Below are 13,681 nucleotides of genomic sequence, written 5' to 3'. Positions count from 1 at the left end.
TATCTTAGCTCTGGAAATTGTTATTGAATATGTCAATGCTGTTGTAATGAAATGCTTCTTCTAATTATATGGTTATTAAATAAATAATTAAAATATATATATATTATTTTAGACTTTTTTAAAAAAGAGATTTTACTTATTCTTTGTATATGTACGTGCACCACATGCATGGTGTTGCCTGGAAGGTCAGAAGATAGCAATGGACCCCTTAGAACTGGAGTTATAGGTGGCAAATGAACCCAGCTTCTCTGCAAGAGCAACAAGTGCACTTAAATGTAGAGCCATCTCTCCAACCATATATATATGTTTGGTCTTTTTGAGACAGGGTCTCCCTGGAGCCCCAGCTGGCCTGGAATTCAGTATGTAGACTGCTTGCCTCTGCCTCCCAAGTGCAGGGATTAAAGGCCTGTGTCACCACACCTGGCCTCTTATCCTAGATACTTTTCAAGATCAAAAGAAATTATTACTTTTATTTTATGTGTATGAGTGTGTTGCTTGCATGTATGTAAGTGCAGAACATGAGGGCACTGGGTCACCCTGGAACTGGAGTTACAGACAGTTATTAGCCATCATGTGGGTTCTGGGAACTAAACCTGGGTACTCTGCAAGAATAGTAAGTGCTTTTAACAGCTGACCCATCTCTCCAGCCCCTTTTAAGATTATTTATTATGTGTGTGTCTGTTGTAAGCTATGTGCATGTGAGTGCAGGTGCCCATAGGGGCCAGAAGAAGGTAATGGATCCCCTGGAGCTGGAGCCAAAGGCAGTTGTGAGCTCCCTGGTGTGGGTATTAAGAACGTGGGTCTTCTCAAGAACAGTATGCAATTTCAAATACTCTCCAGCCCTGGCCTTTCCATTAAAAAAAAAAAAAAAAATTATTGTGCATCTATGATGCACATGTGAGTGCAGGTGCAGGCCATGGTATGGATGTGGAGGTCAGAGGGCAACTTCAAAGAGTTGGTTCTCTCCTTCTACCTTGAGTTTGGGGGACTGAACTCAGGTTTTCAGACATGTATTGTGAGCGCTTTTACCTGCTGAACTATCTAAATGGCCTAAGAAAGTCTTCCTTAAAATGTTCTACTAATCATCAGAATAATTGAAGGTGTGTTACGTTTCAGAAAGATCTGAACATTACTGTAATAAGCATAACTATCATTCTTACCTCGGTTAACTTCATGCCAGGTTTCACTATCTTCGCGACAGCTGCTGCAGTGGGAGACATGGCTGCCAGCTCTTCCTCAGATAATACAGCTCCTGTGCCAACACACTCAATTTCTGTATTTTTTATTTTTGTAACAAAACTAAAACCCACTAATAAATATTTAAAGACAAGTAAAGGGTAAATGACATTAACTGAGATTTTACCTTCCAAATAAAACCAAAATCTAAAAGCATACAATGATTAGTTAAGACTTTCCTAGGAATCAATAATTACATATTACCAATGGTACTCTAACGACTCAGTGAAGATGTACAGTGTGCTACTTTTCAAATAATCTGTTAAGTTTTATATAATCAGCATGAAAGAAATGCTGTAGTGAAAAGAAGCTATCATGCAGCTAGATCAGAGCAGAGGAGGGAATTAGCAAGTGTCTGCTAGTCATACCTTTGCGTTTTGTGGCAGAAAGCAGGTCATTGGCATTCTCTAATTCCTTTTCTAGCTTCCCTATTTTCTCAAGCATTTCTTTTTCCATTTGATCTTTAGTTTCTTCCACTTGCAGAAGATGATCTTGTATTGTTTTGTTCACTAAACACATTTTAAAAGAGATAATATTGAAACATATTATTAAAATTTTGCAGTTTATCAACTGTGCCACAGTAAGGAATTTTCCCTTTAGGAAACAACATTGAATTCTAGAGAGGCTGAACCTAACTGGCTCTACTCATCAGCCTTGCAATGTCTTAGGCTGATACTTCCTACCTTCAAGGAAAACACAAAAAAGCTCCTAGCAGAAAAAAAAAGGCCCTAGGAATATCTTTAGATTTAATTTTGATCTTCAGTATAAAATGTAAGAAGTGACTAGAAAACACCACAAATAGCGTTGGCCTATTTCTTTGGATTCTGTATTAGAGATTCAACAGTGGACTGAAAATAATGAGAAAAAAAAATGTATTCGTACTGAATATGCAGACTTTTTTGTTCCTAAACGATGAAGTCCAACAGCTACTTACATTGCATTAGGTACTGTGAAATGTGAAAGTACACAGGCAGCTGTGTACAAACAAGTACTACACTACTTCACGGAAGAAACTTGGACAACCTTGAACTTTATTATCACTGATGAGTCCTAGCAACAATTCCCGAGATACTTAGGGATGACTAACCAAATACTTTACATTAAAAAAAAAAAAAAAAAAAAAAACCTGACAGAAAAGATGCTGGAGAGATGGCTCAGCACCCGGATTTGGTTCCCAGCACCCACATGAGAGCTAACAACCACCCATTAACTCCAGTTCCAGGGGATCCAACACCTTCTGGCCTCCTCAGGCATTGCACACACACAGTGCAGCTACATACATGTAGACAAAACTCACACATAAAACTTTAAAAAACTTTTAAAAAGCAAAAATTTAAGGTAACAAAGACTTAATATGCTATTAATATCTTTAAGAGGATAACTTACAGACTAATACAGTACCCAAATTGTTAGAAGATGAAAGAAACAATTATTCTTACATCCATGTTTTCAATTACACTATGATTGGCTTTGAAGTATAGCTCTAAATTTCTTAACACAAGAATTTTTATACAAATTGTCCTCAACAAGGTCAAGCCTTACTTTTAAATTAAATCGGCAACACAAATATAAAGGAAAATGTACCTTTTATCTAAACCAACATTATCTTCCCATAATCAAAATCACTTACCTTCTCCAGCTTCTTTCAGAAGTTTGTGTAGTTCATCCACAGCCCGAGTTAGTTCATTGCTCTTTGCCTCCGAGTCATCAGCAGCACTCTAAGGATTAATCATAACAAAATCACCTAATACCCGGTCATCCAACATTAGGATGCTAAAGTGTGGTGGAATATTTACCTTGTATAGATTAGAGAGCTTTATGTGAGCATTTAATTCATTATGGAATTTCTCTTCCATACTGGCTTGCTGTTCTTTGGCCTTAAAAAAAAAAAAGGCTGAATTAGAGCAAGCCTGTAGCAAATAATAAAAAAATCTAGTAGAGTAAGTCAAGCTTGAGCTAAATTTAAGATGTTTATTAACTATCAAGACAGAAATTCCACTTTGTAAAGATAACAAAACACAATTTCATGGCAATTACTTTGAGGATAAAATAACATTAAAAAATATTCTTGGCTTATTTTTATTGTTTGTTTATGAGTATTTTGCCTGCATGTATGTCAGAACACCACTATATACAATGCTCATGGAGGCCAGAAATGGTACTCAGATGCCCTGGAACTGGAGCTACTGATGGTTGTTAGCCACCACGTGGGTGCTCAGAATGAAATCTGGATCCTCTGCAAGAGAAGCCAGTGTTCTGAACCACTGAACTCTCTCTCCAGCACCTAACTTACTATTTTTTTAAAACACTTAAAAAATATTTTATGTGTATGAGTACTGTCTGCGTGTATGTGAGTGCACCTGTGTCGTGCAATGCCATGGAGGTCAGATTCCTCTGGAACTGGAGTTAAGGATGGTTTGTAGCTGCCATGTGGATGCTGGGAATTGAACCCAGGTCCTCTGCAAGAGCAGTCAAATGCTCTTAACCACTGCGGCATCTCTCTAGTCCCCCTAACTTACTATTTTTAAATAAAACAAAGAACATTAAAATTAACTCAATTTTTTACCTAGTATTTAGCCTACAGCATATAACTGATATTCTTCATTCTATTTAGCCTATTACATCATTGGAAATGTTCTGCTTGTTTTTAAGTGCTAGAGAAGCATTAAAACATGGGCTCAAACAGGCATGGTAGTATATGCCTACAATCCTAGCATTCAGGAGGTAGAAGAAAGGTTAAGGCCAGCTTGAGCTACAGAGGTAGATACAGACGAGCCTAGAAAAGAGTTTAAGCTAAAACAAAACAAAAAGTGGCATTGTTTTGTCAAATAACAGCATTATAAATGCTTTTTTCTTTTTTGTTGGTCTTTTTGAGACACGGTCTCCTTGTAGCCCCAGCTGGCCTAGAACTCACTATGTAGACCAGGCTGGCCTCCAGCTCACAGAGATCCACCTGCCTCTTGGTTTAATAATTTGTAAAAGGAACGTTATTTTAGGAGTAGGTATATAACTCAGTTGGTAGAATGCTTGCCTAGCATTGCATAAAAATGGGTGTGATAGAGCATACCTCTAATCCTAGCACTCTGGAAGTGGAAGCAGGAGGATCAAAAGTTCAAGGTCTCACTTAGCTACACAGCTAGTCTCAACGTTAGCTTGGGCTACAAGAAACCTTTTCTCAAACCAAATCAAGCCAAACGATAAAACGAAAAAGTAGTTTTAAAAGTGATCATATATACCTCTTTTAATTTAGTCAACAAATCCTCTACATGTTTTTGAAGGTGTTCATTTGATGTTTTTAAGCCATTCATCTGTTCTTCCAGTCTTGAAACCTAGAAACAAATGGGGGAAGTGTCATAGCAACTGAGATTAATTTGATGAGGTTTATATTACTCATCAAAAGCAAAGTACCCACCTCTCCCTGCTAAAGGTAACGGACAGAAAGTATGCACAATTAAGAAAATAAGACCTCTTTTCTCTGACATCAGTCTGCAATGCCTCCACCACTCCAGCCTCCATGATGTTCTCCGTAAGCCCATGGGATCAAGCAACCATGGACTGTATGTCAGAAGCCCAGTGGGATCTGAACAGGATCCCAAACCATCTCTAAAGGAGCACTGAGAGGCCAAGAAAAGGCACATTTCAGGACCAATATGCCCTTTGTTCTTTTATAACAATTGGAGAAGGCTCTAGTTTATTATAGGAAACATCATCTGGAGTGCTTGGCCACTAGCACCACAAGAAAGACTATTTCCAGTTCTGACACTGTATACAACTAAAAAATGTCTTCTCTGAGGAAATCCAGTGAAAGAATTCAGATAAAAATACAACTTTTAGACACCTTTTAAAGATCAGACTACTGGACTGGGTAATAAGAAGCTAAACGCGACTATCAAGTCTCACCTTTCATGGTGTACACCTGGACACTGAGTCTCTTGGAAACCATCTCAGAGACTCTTGAACCCTGTAGGAAGGTCTATACGAAGTTCTTACCACCTACACTAGAAAAATTTCAGGGCTTTGGGTCTTGGGCCACATCTGTCAAGAGGATCTTTCCAGACTCTGGGGACACTTTACTCAAGGGAAATCAAAAAGTGCTTCTCCCCAGAAGTAAATTATATTCTAGGCTCCTGAAATTATTTACCAAAACTTCTCTGCCATAAAATCTTTGTTTTTTTTTTTTCTCTTTTCTATAGGCCACATTTCTGTTTACACACGGTGAGGTAATGCTATGGGTTAGTTTTCAAAACTGACACATTCTGCAAGAAGCTTAGCTGGACACTGGATAAGCTATGCTAAATATAAATCCTTGTATATCTTGGCGATACCCTCATTCACCCCATGACAAATCTCACTGATATTCCCAGTTAACTGTCTAGTCACACTGTACTTCTGGATCTCTAGATACAAGGTTAGGCTGTTTGATTCATACATCAATTCCTCATAACTTAATAATAGCAAAACCTAAAGTGAAGACTTTAGAGTTAAATTATGCCTCAAACAGAAGAAAACTCAAATAAAAGACAATTTTAATAGTCTGTAGACAAATTCCTAAACCAATTCTATGGTCACCAGCCTCTGGCCATGCAATTACTTAATAACAGCACAGGGTTGATACTAATAAGGCCTTCATATTAGTGACCAGTTATTGCATAAGGCATTGGGGGAACTGTCTGTTCTTGGCCCTCAGGATGTATTTTTATCTACTGAGGATTTAATAATCAACCAACCATGTTCTGGTATTTCATGTCTCAATGGCTGGAAAATAACAAGTCAATGCTGATGAGAAATGTTAATGGTACCAGTGTTGCTCTAATCAGAAACTGGACATTGGTATAGGAGTTTGCTAGCAGGTGCACATTCTTCTAAATGGCTACTTTGTAGACTGAGGTTACAATTAGAAACTGTCTCAACCCTGAACTACTGCAACTGACTCTACTGAAAAGGTTAGTGCTGCCTAAAAAATGTCTCTGAATTCCCTGCCTAAAGTTGTTTTAGGCTAGAGGATTGCTTTGGACTTTGTTGTCCTGAACAGTGAGTAAACAGTGAGGAATGTATGTTAATAAATAATTCCTGCTACTCAAGGGTAAATACTGTAGCACTATAGGAATTACAAGTACTGGTATAAGATATCAATAAATAGGCTAAAAGATACAGATAAACTCTTCTTACAAGTCAATCTTTATGTGATGTTAATTTATTATCAGTCTGGTTTGTGGGGGCCTTGTTATAGAGTGCATTATCAGCTTCTTGGAATGACCTTTCTGATAGTTATCACAGTAATCTCACTAATGTATTGTATCATCAGTGCACCAAATGATTTCACTCGAGTTAGAGTAACAAAGAGAATAGACAACTCACCTGAAATTACATTATTACAGTGTTAGAATAGGTCCAATGCCAGTCTCCCCAAATGGAGAAGACTGACTAAAAGAGGATAATTGTCAAATTAAATAAGCAGGAGTCCACTAGCCTGATGCTGCCTTTTACTTTCCTTCCAGTGTAACACAATGCAAATTAACTTAGTTTTGTTATTACAGACCAAATCTTTAAAAAAAATGAGTAAAAAGGTAATGAAAACTAACTCATGGAATAATATGTTTGAGTAGAATTCATAAAGTTAGTTACTTTTTAAATGCAGCTTTGGCAAGAAAAGCATATTAAGACAGTAGATGGCATAGTCATTAAAAAACACTGTAAAATCTTTATTTTCCTAAGACAATGAACATGTTGTCCACATGTAGCTACAAGTCTTACAACTGATCAGGTACAACAATGACTTATTGAGGTGACATACAAATATGTCATACCAAACATGAAGAAAGGTAAAATTCTAGTAACTTACCTCTTCTTTTTTGTTTTCAAGACTACATTTAAGTTCTAGAATCTCATTTCCTTTTTCTCTTCCGAGAGCCAACAGCTCATCAGTTTTGGTTTTCAACTCTGTATTGAGCCATGTATTCTGACTATGCAGCAATTCTTTTTCTTGCTCTAAGCGTTTCTCGCGATACTAAAATAAAAAAAAAATTATGTATAACTATCTAAAAGATTTTCATCAGTGGCTAAGACACACAAAGAATTTTATTTTAGAAGTACATACATTATTAACAGACAACAAAGAACCACAATAATCGGACTGTTAGGAGTTAGATTCTCTGCAGCAAGAACCACTTATCACTTGCCTTCACAGACACATCAGAAGCTTGAAGTTCGTCCAACTTTAACTGAAGTTCACCCTTTGTTGTATTGCTTTCTTTAAGCTTTTCATTTAGACGTTTGACATCCTCTAAAGGTGAAATGAGAACATGAAAATAGTTAACACTTGCAAGAATTATCAGAAATAGATTACTATAAATACAAACCTTTAGTACAAAGTCTCAACTCCCCTATTTTAGCTTATTTCTGTCACAGTTAATTACAGGCTTAAGTTCTTTTTTAAAAGATTTATTTTATTATTTGCAACGGACCAGCCCAGACCCAGGCAGTTCAGTCCAACGGGAACAGGGTCGTCAAGAGGGTGGACAAGGAGTCGGCGAGCGACAGACAGACAGACACACGAACTTGGTGAAAGTCTGAGTGCAATTTTTGTAGCTGCAAGGTTTGAGATATATACAGCAAAGATTGCAAAATTTCAACAGAAACCGCAGAACAGTCATGCTAAGATTTACAATTCCAGAAATGAAAGTAAAACAATTTTGCCAACTATCATGTACAGCCAAAACACATTTCCCTATCTTATCAACCTGGTACTACACAGTAAATTCCTGCTTTACTGTGGTTTTTACTGCCAGCCTTTCTCACGCACTCAGGATTCTGCTCGGCTTTGTAGCTCCAGGTCAGAATGACCTTAACCCACCAAGCACTTTCAACACCAGCTGTGCCTGATTTTACATTTTTAACTATTTGGTAACATTCCTTGCTTATTTGTAGTGGGCCATAGGGCTTCTAAGTCAACTACTTCTTACTGCATCTAAAATAGCTTTTATTAATAGTGGTGCATCTGGACTATGATGATTTTTCAATATTCAATAAAGGCGGTGATAGCGGTGCCAAGGACACCAGGTGCTTTCCGGGCGCCCAGAAAACCCAAAATACAGTGACAGTTAGAAAGATAATAGCAAGTAAAAGCATGCCAAGTACACTGCATGTTTTTAGCACAGCCAATTCCAAGAGGCAACCTTCCTTGAAGTTCCAGCCTCAACCCACGGAGGATCTCACGCGGGCTTCAATAAAGGCGGTGATAGCGGTGCCAAGGACACCAGGTGCTTTCCGGGCGCCCAGAAAACCCAAAATACAGTGACAGTTAGAAAGATAATAGCAAGTAAAAGCATGCCAAGTACACTGCATGTTTTTAGCACAGCCAATTCCAAGAGGCAACCTTCCTTGAAGTTCCAGCCTCAACCCACGGAGGATCTCACGCGGGCTTCATTGGAGATGGCGTGACAATTATTTGTGTGTGTGCGTGCATACACACGCATGCACAAGCATGATGAGTGCCCTCAGAGGCCTCAGAGGGTACTGAATCCCATGGAGCTGGAGTTATAGGCTATTTTGGGTCATCCAAATGGGTGCTGGGAACCAAGCTCCTGTCCTCTAAAAGAGAAACGAGTGCTGAGACACCTCCAACCTGCAGCTTAATTTCAAACAATAGAAATAAGAAAAATTTGTACGTCCATCCAAATGCAGCAATTATATTGATTACTTTACTTTTGTTAATATTCAATTTGTTAGTATCTTAACTTTTCATCTATAGTCCCAAAGCTATTAGAACTTTAGAAATAACCTTTTAAGTTAAAAAGTAGTAACAAATATAACACCATTAACTATTTAAAAGACATTTTCTGTTAACTTTATCAGAGACAGTATAAACCATGGCTTATATATTTATTTTATAATTCTATCTCCTAAATTCAATTTTTAAAAAATTTTCTGGGACTTCTTTCAGTTTTCTGAAATTGAGATTCATACATGTATATAATGGTTGTTAGTTCTCATCCACCATCCCACCTTATTCCTCCCTCTCCCGCCAAAACCCTCCTTCACAACAAACCTCCCACCCATATTTCCATGCCTTTTTTACTTAAAATATTTTATTATTTATTTTCTAGATTTTTTTTTTTACTTTTATGTTTTCTGCCTACATGTATGCAAGTTCATCGATGTCATGCAAAGCCTGTGGAAGCCAGAAGAGGTATCAGAGTCCCTGGAACTGGAGTTGTGGACAGCTATTAGGTGCCATGTGGGTGCTGGGAATCAAACCCGGGTCCTCTGGAAAAACAGCAAGTGTTCTTAACCACTTAGCCGTTTTTCCAGTCCTATTTTTAAAATTTTTTTATGTATGCCTGCATGGATGCAAGTGCACCTGTGTCATGCAATGCCCTCGGAGGTCAGAAGAGAGCATCAAATCCCCTGGAACTGGAGTTAAGGTTGTTAGTCAGCATGTGGGTGCTGGGAATTGTACCTGGGTCCTCTGCAAGAGCAGCCAATGCTCTTAACTACTGAGCTATCTCTCTATTCTAGCCCCTCATGTCTTCTTTTTGTGTCTCACTGAATTTAATTATAGGTGCTTGCATTCATGAAACCTCATCAGCTATGGTTATCTGCATAATACTGAGCCCTGTGAACATCCATCATGAACAGGGCATGGTGGCACATGCCTTGAATCCCAGCACTCTAGCACTTGGGAGGAAAAACAGGAAAATTTGAAGCTAGCTTGAGCTGACTAGTAAAGTTAGAGGATAGCCTGGGATACATAGCAAGACTAAGTAAATAAACAGAATTGTACAAATCTGTACATGTAAGCCTTAGTTCAAACTAGTACTACTTTGTGTTTTCCCAGGTCTACACCCTAAATACTCAAACTCTTGGATAATGGTTTAAAGATAAAGAAACAGAAGAAAAAAACATGATTATTACACTGACCTATTCCATACTGAGCCATAACGAAGAAGCATCAACAACATGACTCTTAGCACCACCAGAAAACAAAGACTGTAGTTAAAGGCTCAAGTATTTCCTCATACCTGTTAAATATTCAACTTCCTGAGAGAGTCTCTCATTGGTTCTGATTAAGTCTCGTTTTTCAGCTTCTAATTCTTCCTTTGCTCTTGTAAACTGGTTCTATCGTATCAAGAAATAGTAAGTTTAAGAAAATAAAGTTGAACAACCAGTATAGCAACTTGAATCACTTCAATTAACATTAACAGTAATTTAAAGTTTTCTTTTTGTTACAACGCAGGTATCAATAAGTCACATATTAAAAACAAACTCATGTTAGTGGTTTATTTGCATATTTATGTAGAGAATTTTAAATTTCAAATGGAGAGATCACTGTCATTGCAGCAAGTTCTCTCAACTGATCTCAGAGCTCACCAATATTATAGTACAGTATACTATAACAAGCCAGCTTGCTCAGGGGATTCTGTGTTTAGTTTTTCCAGCCCTAGAATTACAGGTGGGCACTCACACCCACCCAGTATTTATATGGGTTCTGGAGATACAAACTCTGGTCCCTCAAGCTTGCTGCTTGTGTGGTATGCTGGATAGCTTTGGTTATCAACTTGATACACCTCTCTACCCAACTGAGCAACTGCCTCCATTGGACTGCCCTGTGGCCAAGTCTTTGGGACATTTTCTTGATTGAGTGATGTGGGAGGGCCCAGTCCATTGTGGGTGGTGCCACCCCTGGACAGGTGGTCCTGATGTTGAACACAGGCCAGGGGGCAAGCCAGTAAGCAGTGTTCCTCCATGGCCTGTGCTCCAATGTCTGCCTCCAGGTTCCTGCCCTGAGTTCCTACCTTGGGCTCCTTGATGAATTGTGACCCAGGAGATACAAGCCAAATAAACCCTTTCCTCCCCAAGTCAGTATTTGTCAGCAATTGAGAAGCTACCTAGAGTATGTGGCAAGTGCTTTAACTACTGAGCCATCTCCCCAGCCACAATATATGTTCTTAATGTTTTCATGTTTAGAACTCTTTTTAAAAAAAAATTTCAACTGGGTGTGGTGTTACATGCCTTTCATCCCAGCACTCTGATGTGTCTGTGAAGGAAAGTGATAAGTGGTTCTTGCTAGAAGTTTTGCATCCCTCAGGAGTTACAGGCAGTTGTGAGCCTCCTGACATGAGTACTGGATATCAAACTCGGGTCCTCTGCAAAAACAGTACTTGCTCTTAACCTGTGAGCCATCTCTCCAGCCCTCAACATGATTCATAAACATTTTATATGTGGCTAGGCAAGGGTTTTTAAGTGGATACCTCTTTTTCAGGATATTTTTAGTTCTAACTATGTATTTTTTTTTTTTCCCAGTCACTTTAGAGCTACATCATCAAGCTTCTATGGAAGTCATACGGATATAAAACCCCAAATACATTAGAACAACTTGCATTAATTTAGAAAGCCTTCTCATCCAGGATCATGCTATTATTTCCATATATAATTGTGTACTTTCAAACTTCTGGAAAACTGAGTTTTCTTAATACTGAGGCTTTAAAAAACAATTTAAGAAAGGGTTTAGAGCACTTTACATTTCTTAAAGTAACTTATCAGCACACTGTAGGTTATTGTATGTTGTGTGTGTATGTGCGTGCTACTATTTAGAATTTGGAAGTAGAATTTTTTTCATAAGAAATTCGAAAAAAAAAAATCTTTCAGTTCCAAATCAAATGTACTTTTTAAAAATGTAAAGGCAAGAACATAAAGTTCTATATGGTTAAAGAATGATTGGGCATCACTACCTTATTAAGCAAACTGGTCAGCACTCTTCATAATTACATTCAATCTATTGTTCTTATCAGTGTTCAAAATAAATGGTTACCAGTGTAGATTCATCCAACTCCCTAATTATATCACAGTTACAATTTGCTTTATTCATTGAAATAGCTTTTACCTGAATGCCAATATTGCGATCTTGGGCAGTTTCAAGTTCTTTGTTTTTCTCAGTTAGTATTTTCAGTTGATTATCTAGATAAAAAGAATTTTAAGAATACAGACGCATTAACTTAAAATCTGCACTGAGCACTTTTATCCAACTGCCACCATTATACTTTGTTTTTCTGAGACAGAGTCTCACTATGTAGCCCCAGCTGGTCTGGATCTCACAGAGATGTGCCACCATGCCCAGCACCTTACACGATTTCAAAATGAAGAAATGAAAGCCCGGAAGATTTATAATCACAATCCAAATTTGTGAATACATTCTGAGTTTATTGTCTTATGGACCAAAAGTTTAAATATGCTATGTCTAGAATAGTTCTCACAATTTGTAGTAAAATCAGCAACATCATTTTTCTAATGTCATTTTCTAAAGAAGTTTATATAATAAAAACAGTCGATTTTATTCAGATAGGAGAAAACTGATTTTGTTTTGCAGTTTCTTTGGACAGGGTCACAGCGCTTTTCAGCCGAACCCCCACACTCTATGTAGCTGAGGCTGGCATTGAATTCCTGATCCTTGTGTTGGGATTAAAGGCATTGCCACTACACTAGTATCAGCAATGAGAAAATTGAGCAGGCACATCCATATGACTTCCATAGAAGCTTGATGATGTAGCTCTAATTTAAAGCACTGAAAACATATTCATTGCATATAGTAAACAATCTGTAATTTCACATATTTTATTACTTCAGAGGGCCTTTCCATTGAAGAAAAATATGTTTGCTACCTCAGTCTGCGCTCCTGATGTGATGACCCTTCATTACACAAACTTTTTTCTTTGAACATATTCATATATAGGAAAAACACACATTTGAAACTTTTGTCCTCTGAAACATCTAAAGTCAGGTGTGGTAGTACACAGCAATAATCCTGGCACTTGAGAGACAGAAGCAGGAGGATTCCTGTAAGTTCAAAGCCAGCCTAATTTACATGCTGAGTTTTGGGCTATCCAGAGCTACATAACAAGACCTTGCCTCAAAGAGGAAGTAAACAAACAAACCCTATACTACATACAGGTAATTTTCAACACTTGCAAAAGTACTTTTGATGTGTAAAACTATGTAAACAGATGTACATGTATGTCTATTTTTTTTTTTTAAGATCAGGCACATCATTTATGTATGGCAAAACCACTTTAATTAGCCAAGTCAGAATCCGAATCCAAGTCTCCTGATCATTATTACACATATGGTCACATCAAATCTTTACCACTAAGCAAATAATCACACTATCACCATGAACAAAAACAATGCCTACTCAGTATTTTCATATATAGAAAGTTAATGTTTCCAAAGAACACAAAGTAGGCCAGGTGTGGTGGTACATGCCTTTAATCCTAGCACTTGGGAGGCACAGGCAGGCGGATCTCTGAGTTCAAAGCCAGCCAGGTCTACATAGCAAGTTCCAAGTCAGCTGGTGCTACAGGGAGGCCCTGTCTCGAGGGGGAAAAAAAAAAGGTATTAGGTTTTAGGGAGAAAGCTTTAGGGAGGGGCTTGAGAGAGGCACAAAGTAAAA

The 13,681-nt window shown here is 37.9% G+C and overlaps 1 protein-coding gene across 3 annotated transcripts in view; it reads right to left on the bottom strand.

Annotated features, from left to right (window-relative positions):
* Positions 1 to 13,681, bottom strand: part of Tpr (translocated promoter region, nuclear basket protein) — a 77,272-nt gene that overhangs the window by 59,209 nt on the left and 4,382 nt on the right. For all 3 annotated transcript variants that reach the window (XM_008824267.3, XM_008824268.3, XM_029559231.1), the window contains exons 4-12: positions 12,119 to 12,192; positions 10,257 to 10,353; positions 7,416 to 7,519; positions 7,079 to 7,243; positions 4,473 to 4,565; positions 3,033 to 3,113; positions 2,867 to 2,954; positions 1,605 to 1,745; positions 1,161 to 1,252 (exon numbers count right to left, since the gene is read on the bottom strand). In XM_008824267.3, coding sequence (XP_008822489.1) covers positions 1,161 to 1,252; positions 1,605 to 1,745; positions 2,867 to 2,954; positions 3,033 to 3,113; positions 4,473 to 4,565; positions 7,079 to 7,243; positions 7,416 to 7,519; positions 10,257 to 10,353; positions 12,119 to 12,192 — 935 coding nt within the window. The remainder of the gene's footprint in view (positions 1 to 1,160; positions 1,253 to 1,604; positions 1,746 to 2,866; positions 2,955 to 3,032; positions 3,114 to 4,472; positions 4,566 to 7,078; positions 7,244 to 7,415; positions 7,520 to 10,256; positions 10,354 to 12,118; positions 12,193 to 13,681) is intronic.

Source organism: Nannospalax galili, unplaced genomic scaffold (assembly GCF_000622305.1).
Source record: "Nannospalax galili isolate Female #2095 unplaced genomic scaffold, S.galili_v1.0 scaffold227, whole genome shotgun sequence".
Lineage (NCBI taxonomy): Eukaryota > Metazoa > Chordata > Mammalia > Rodentia > Spalacidae > Nannospalax > Nannospalax galili.
This window is presented reverse-complemented; position numbering and strand designations above follow the sequence as displayed.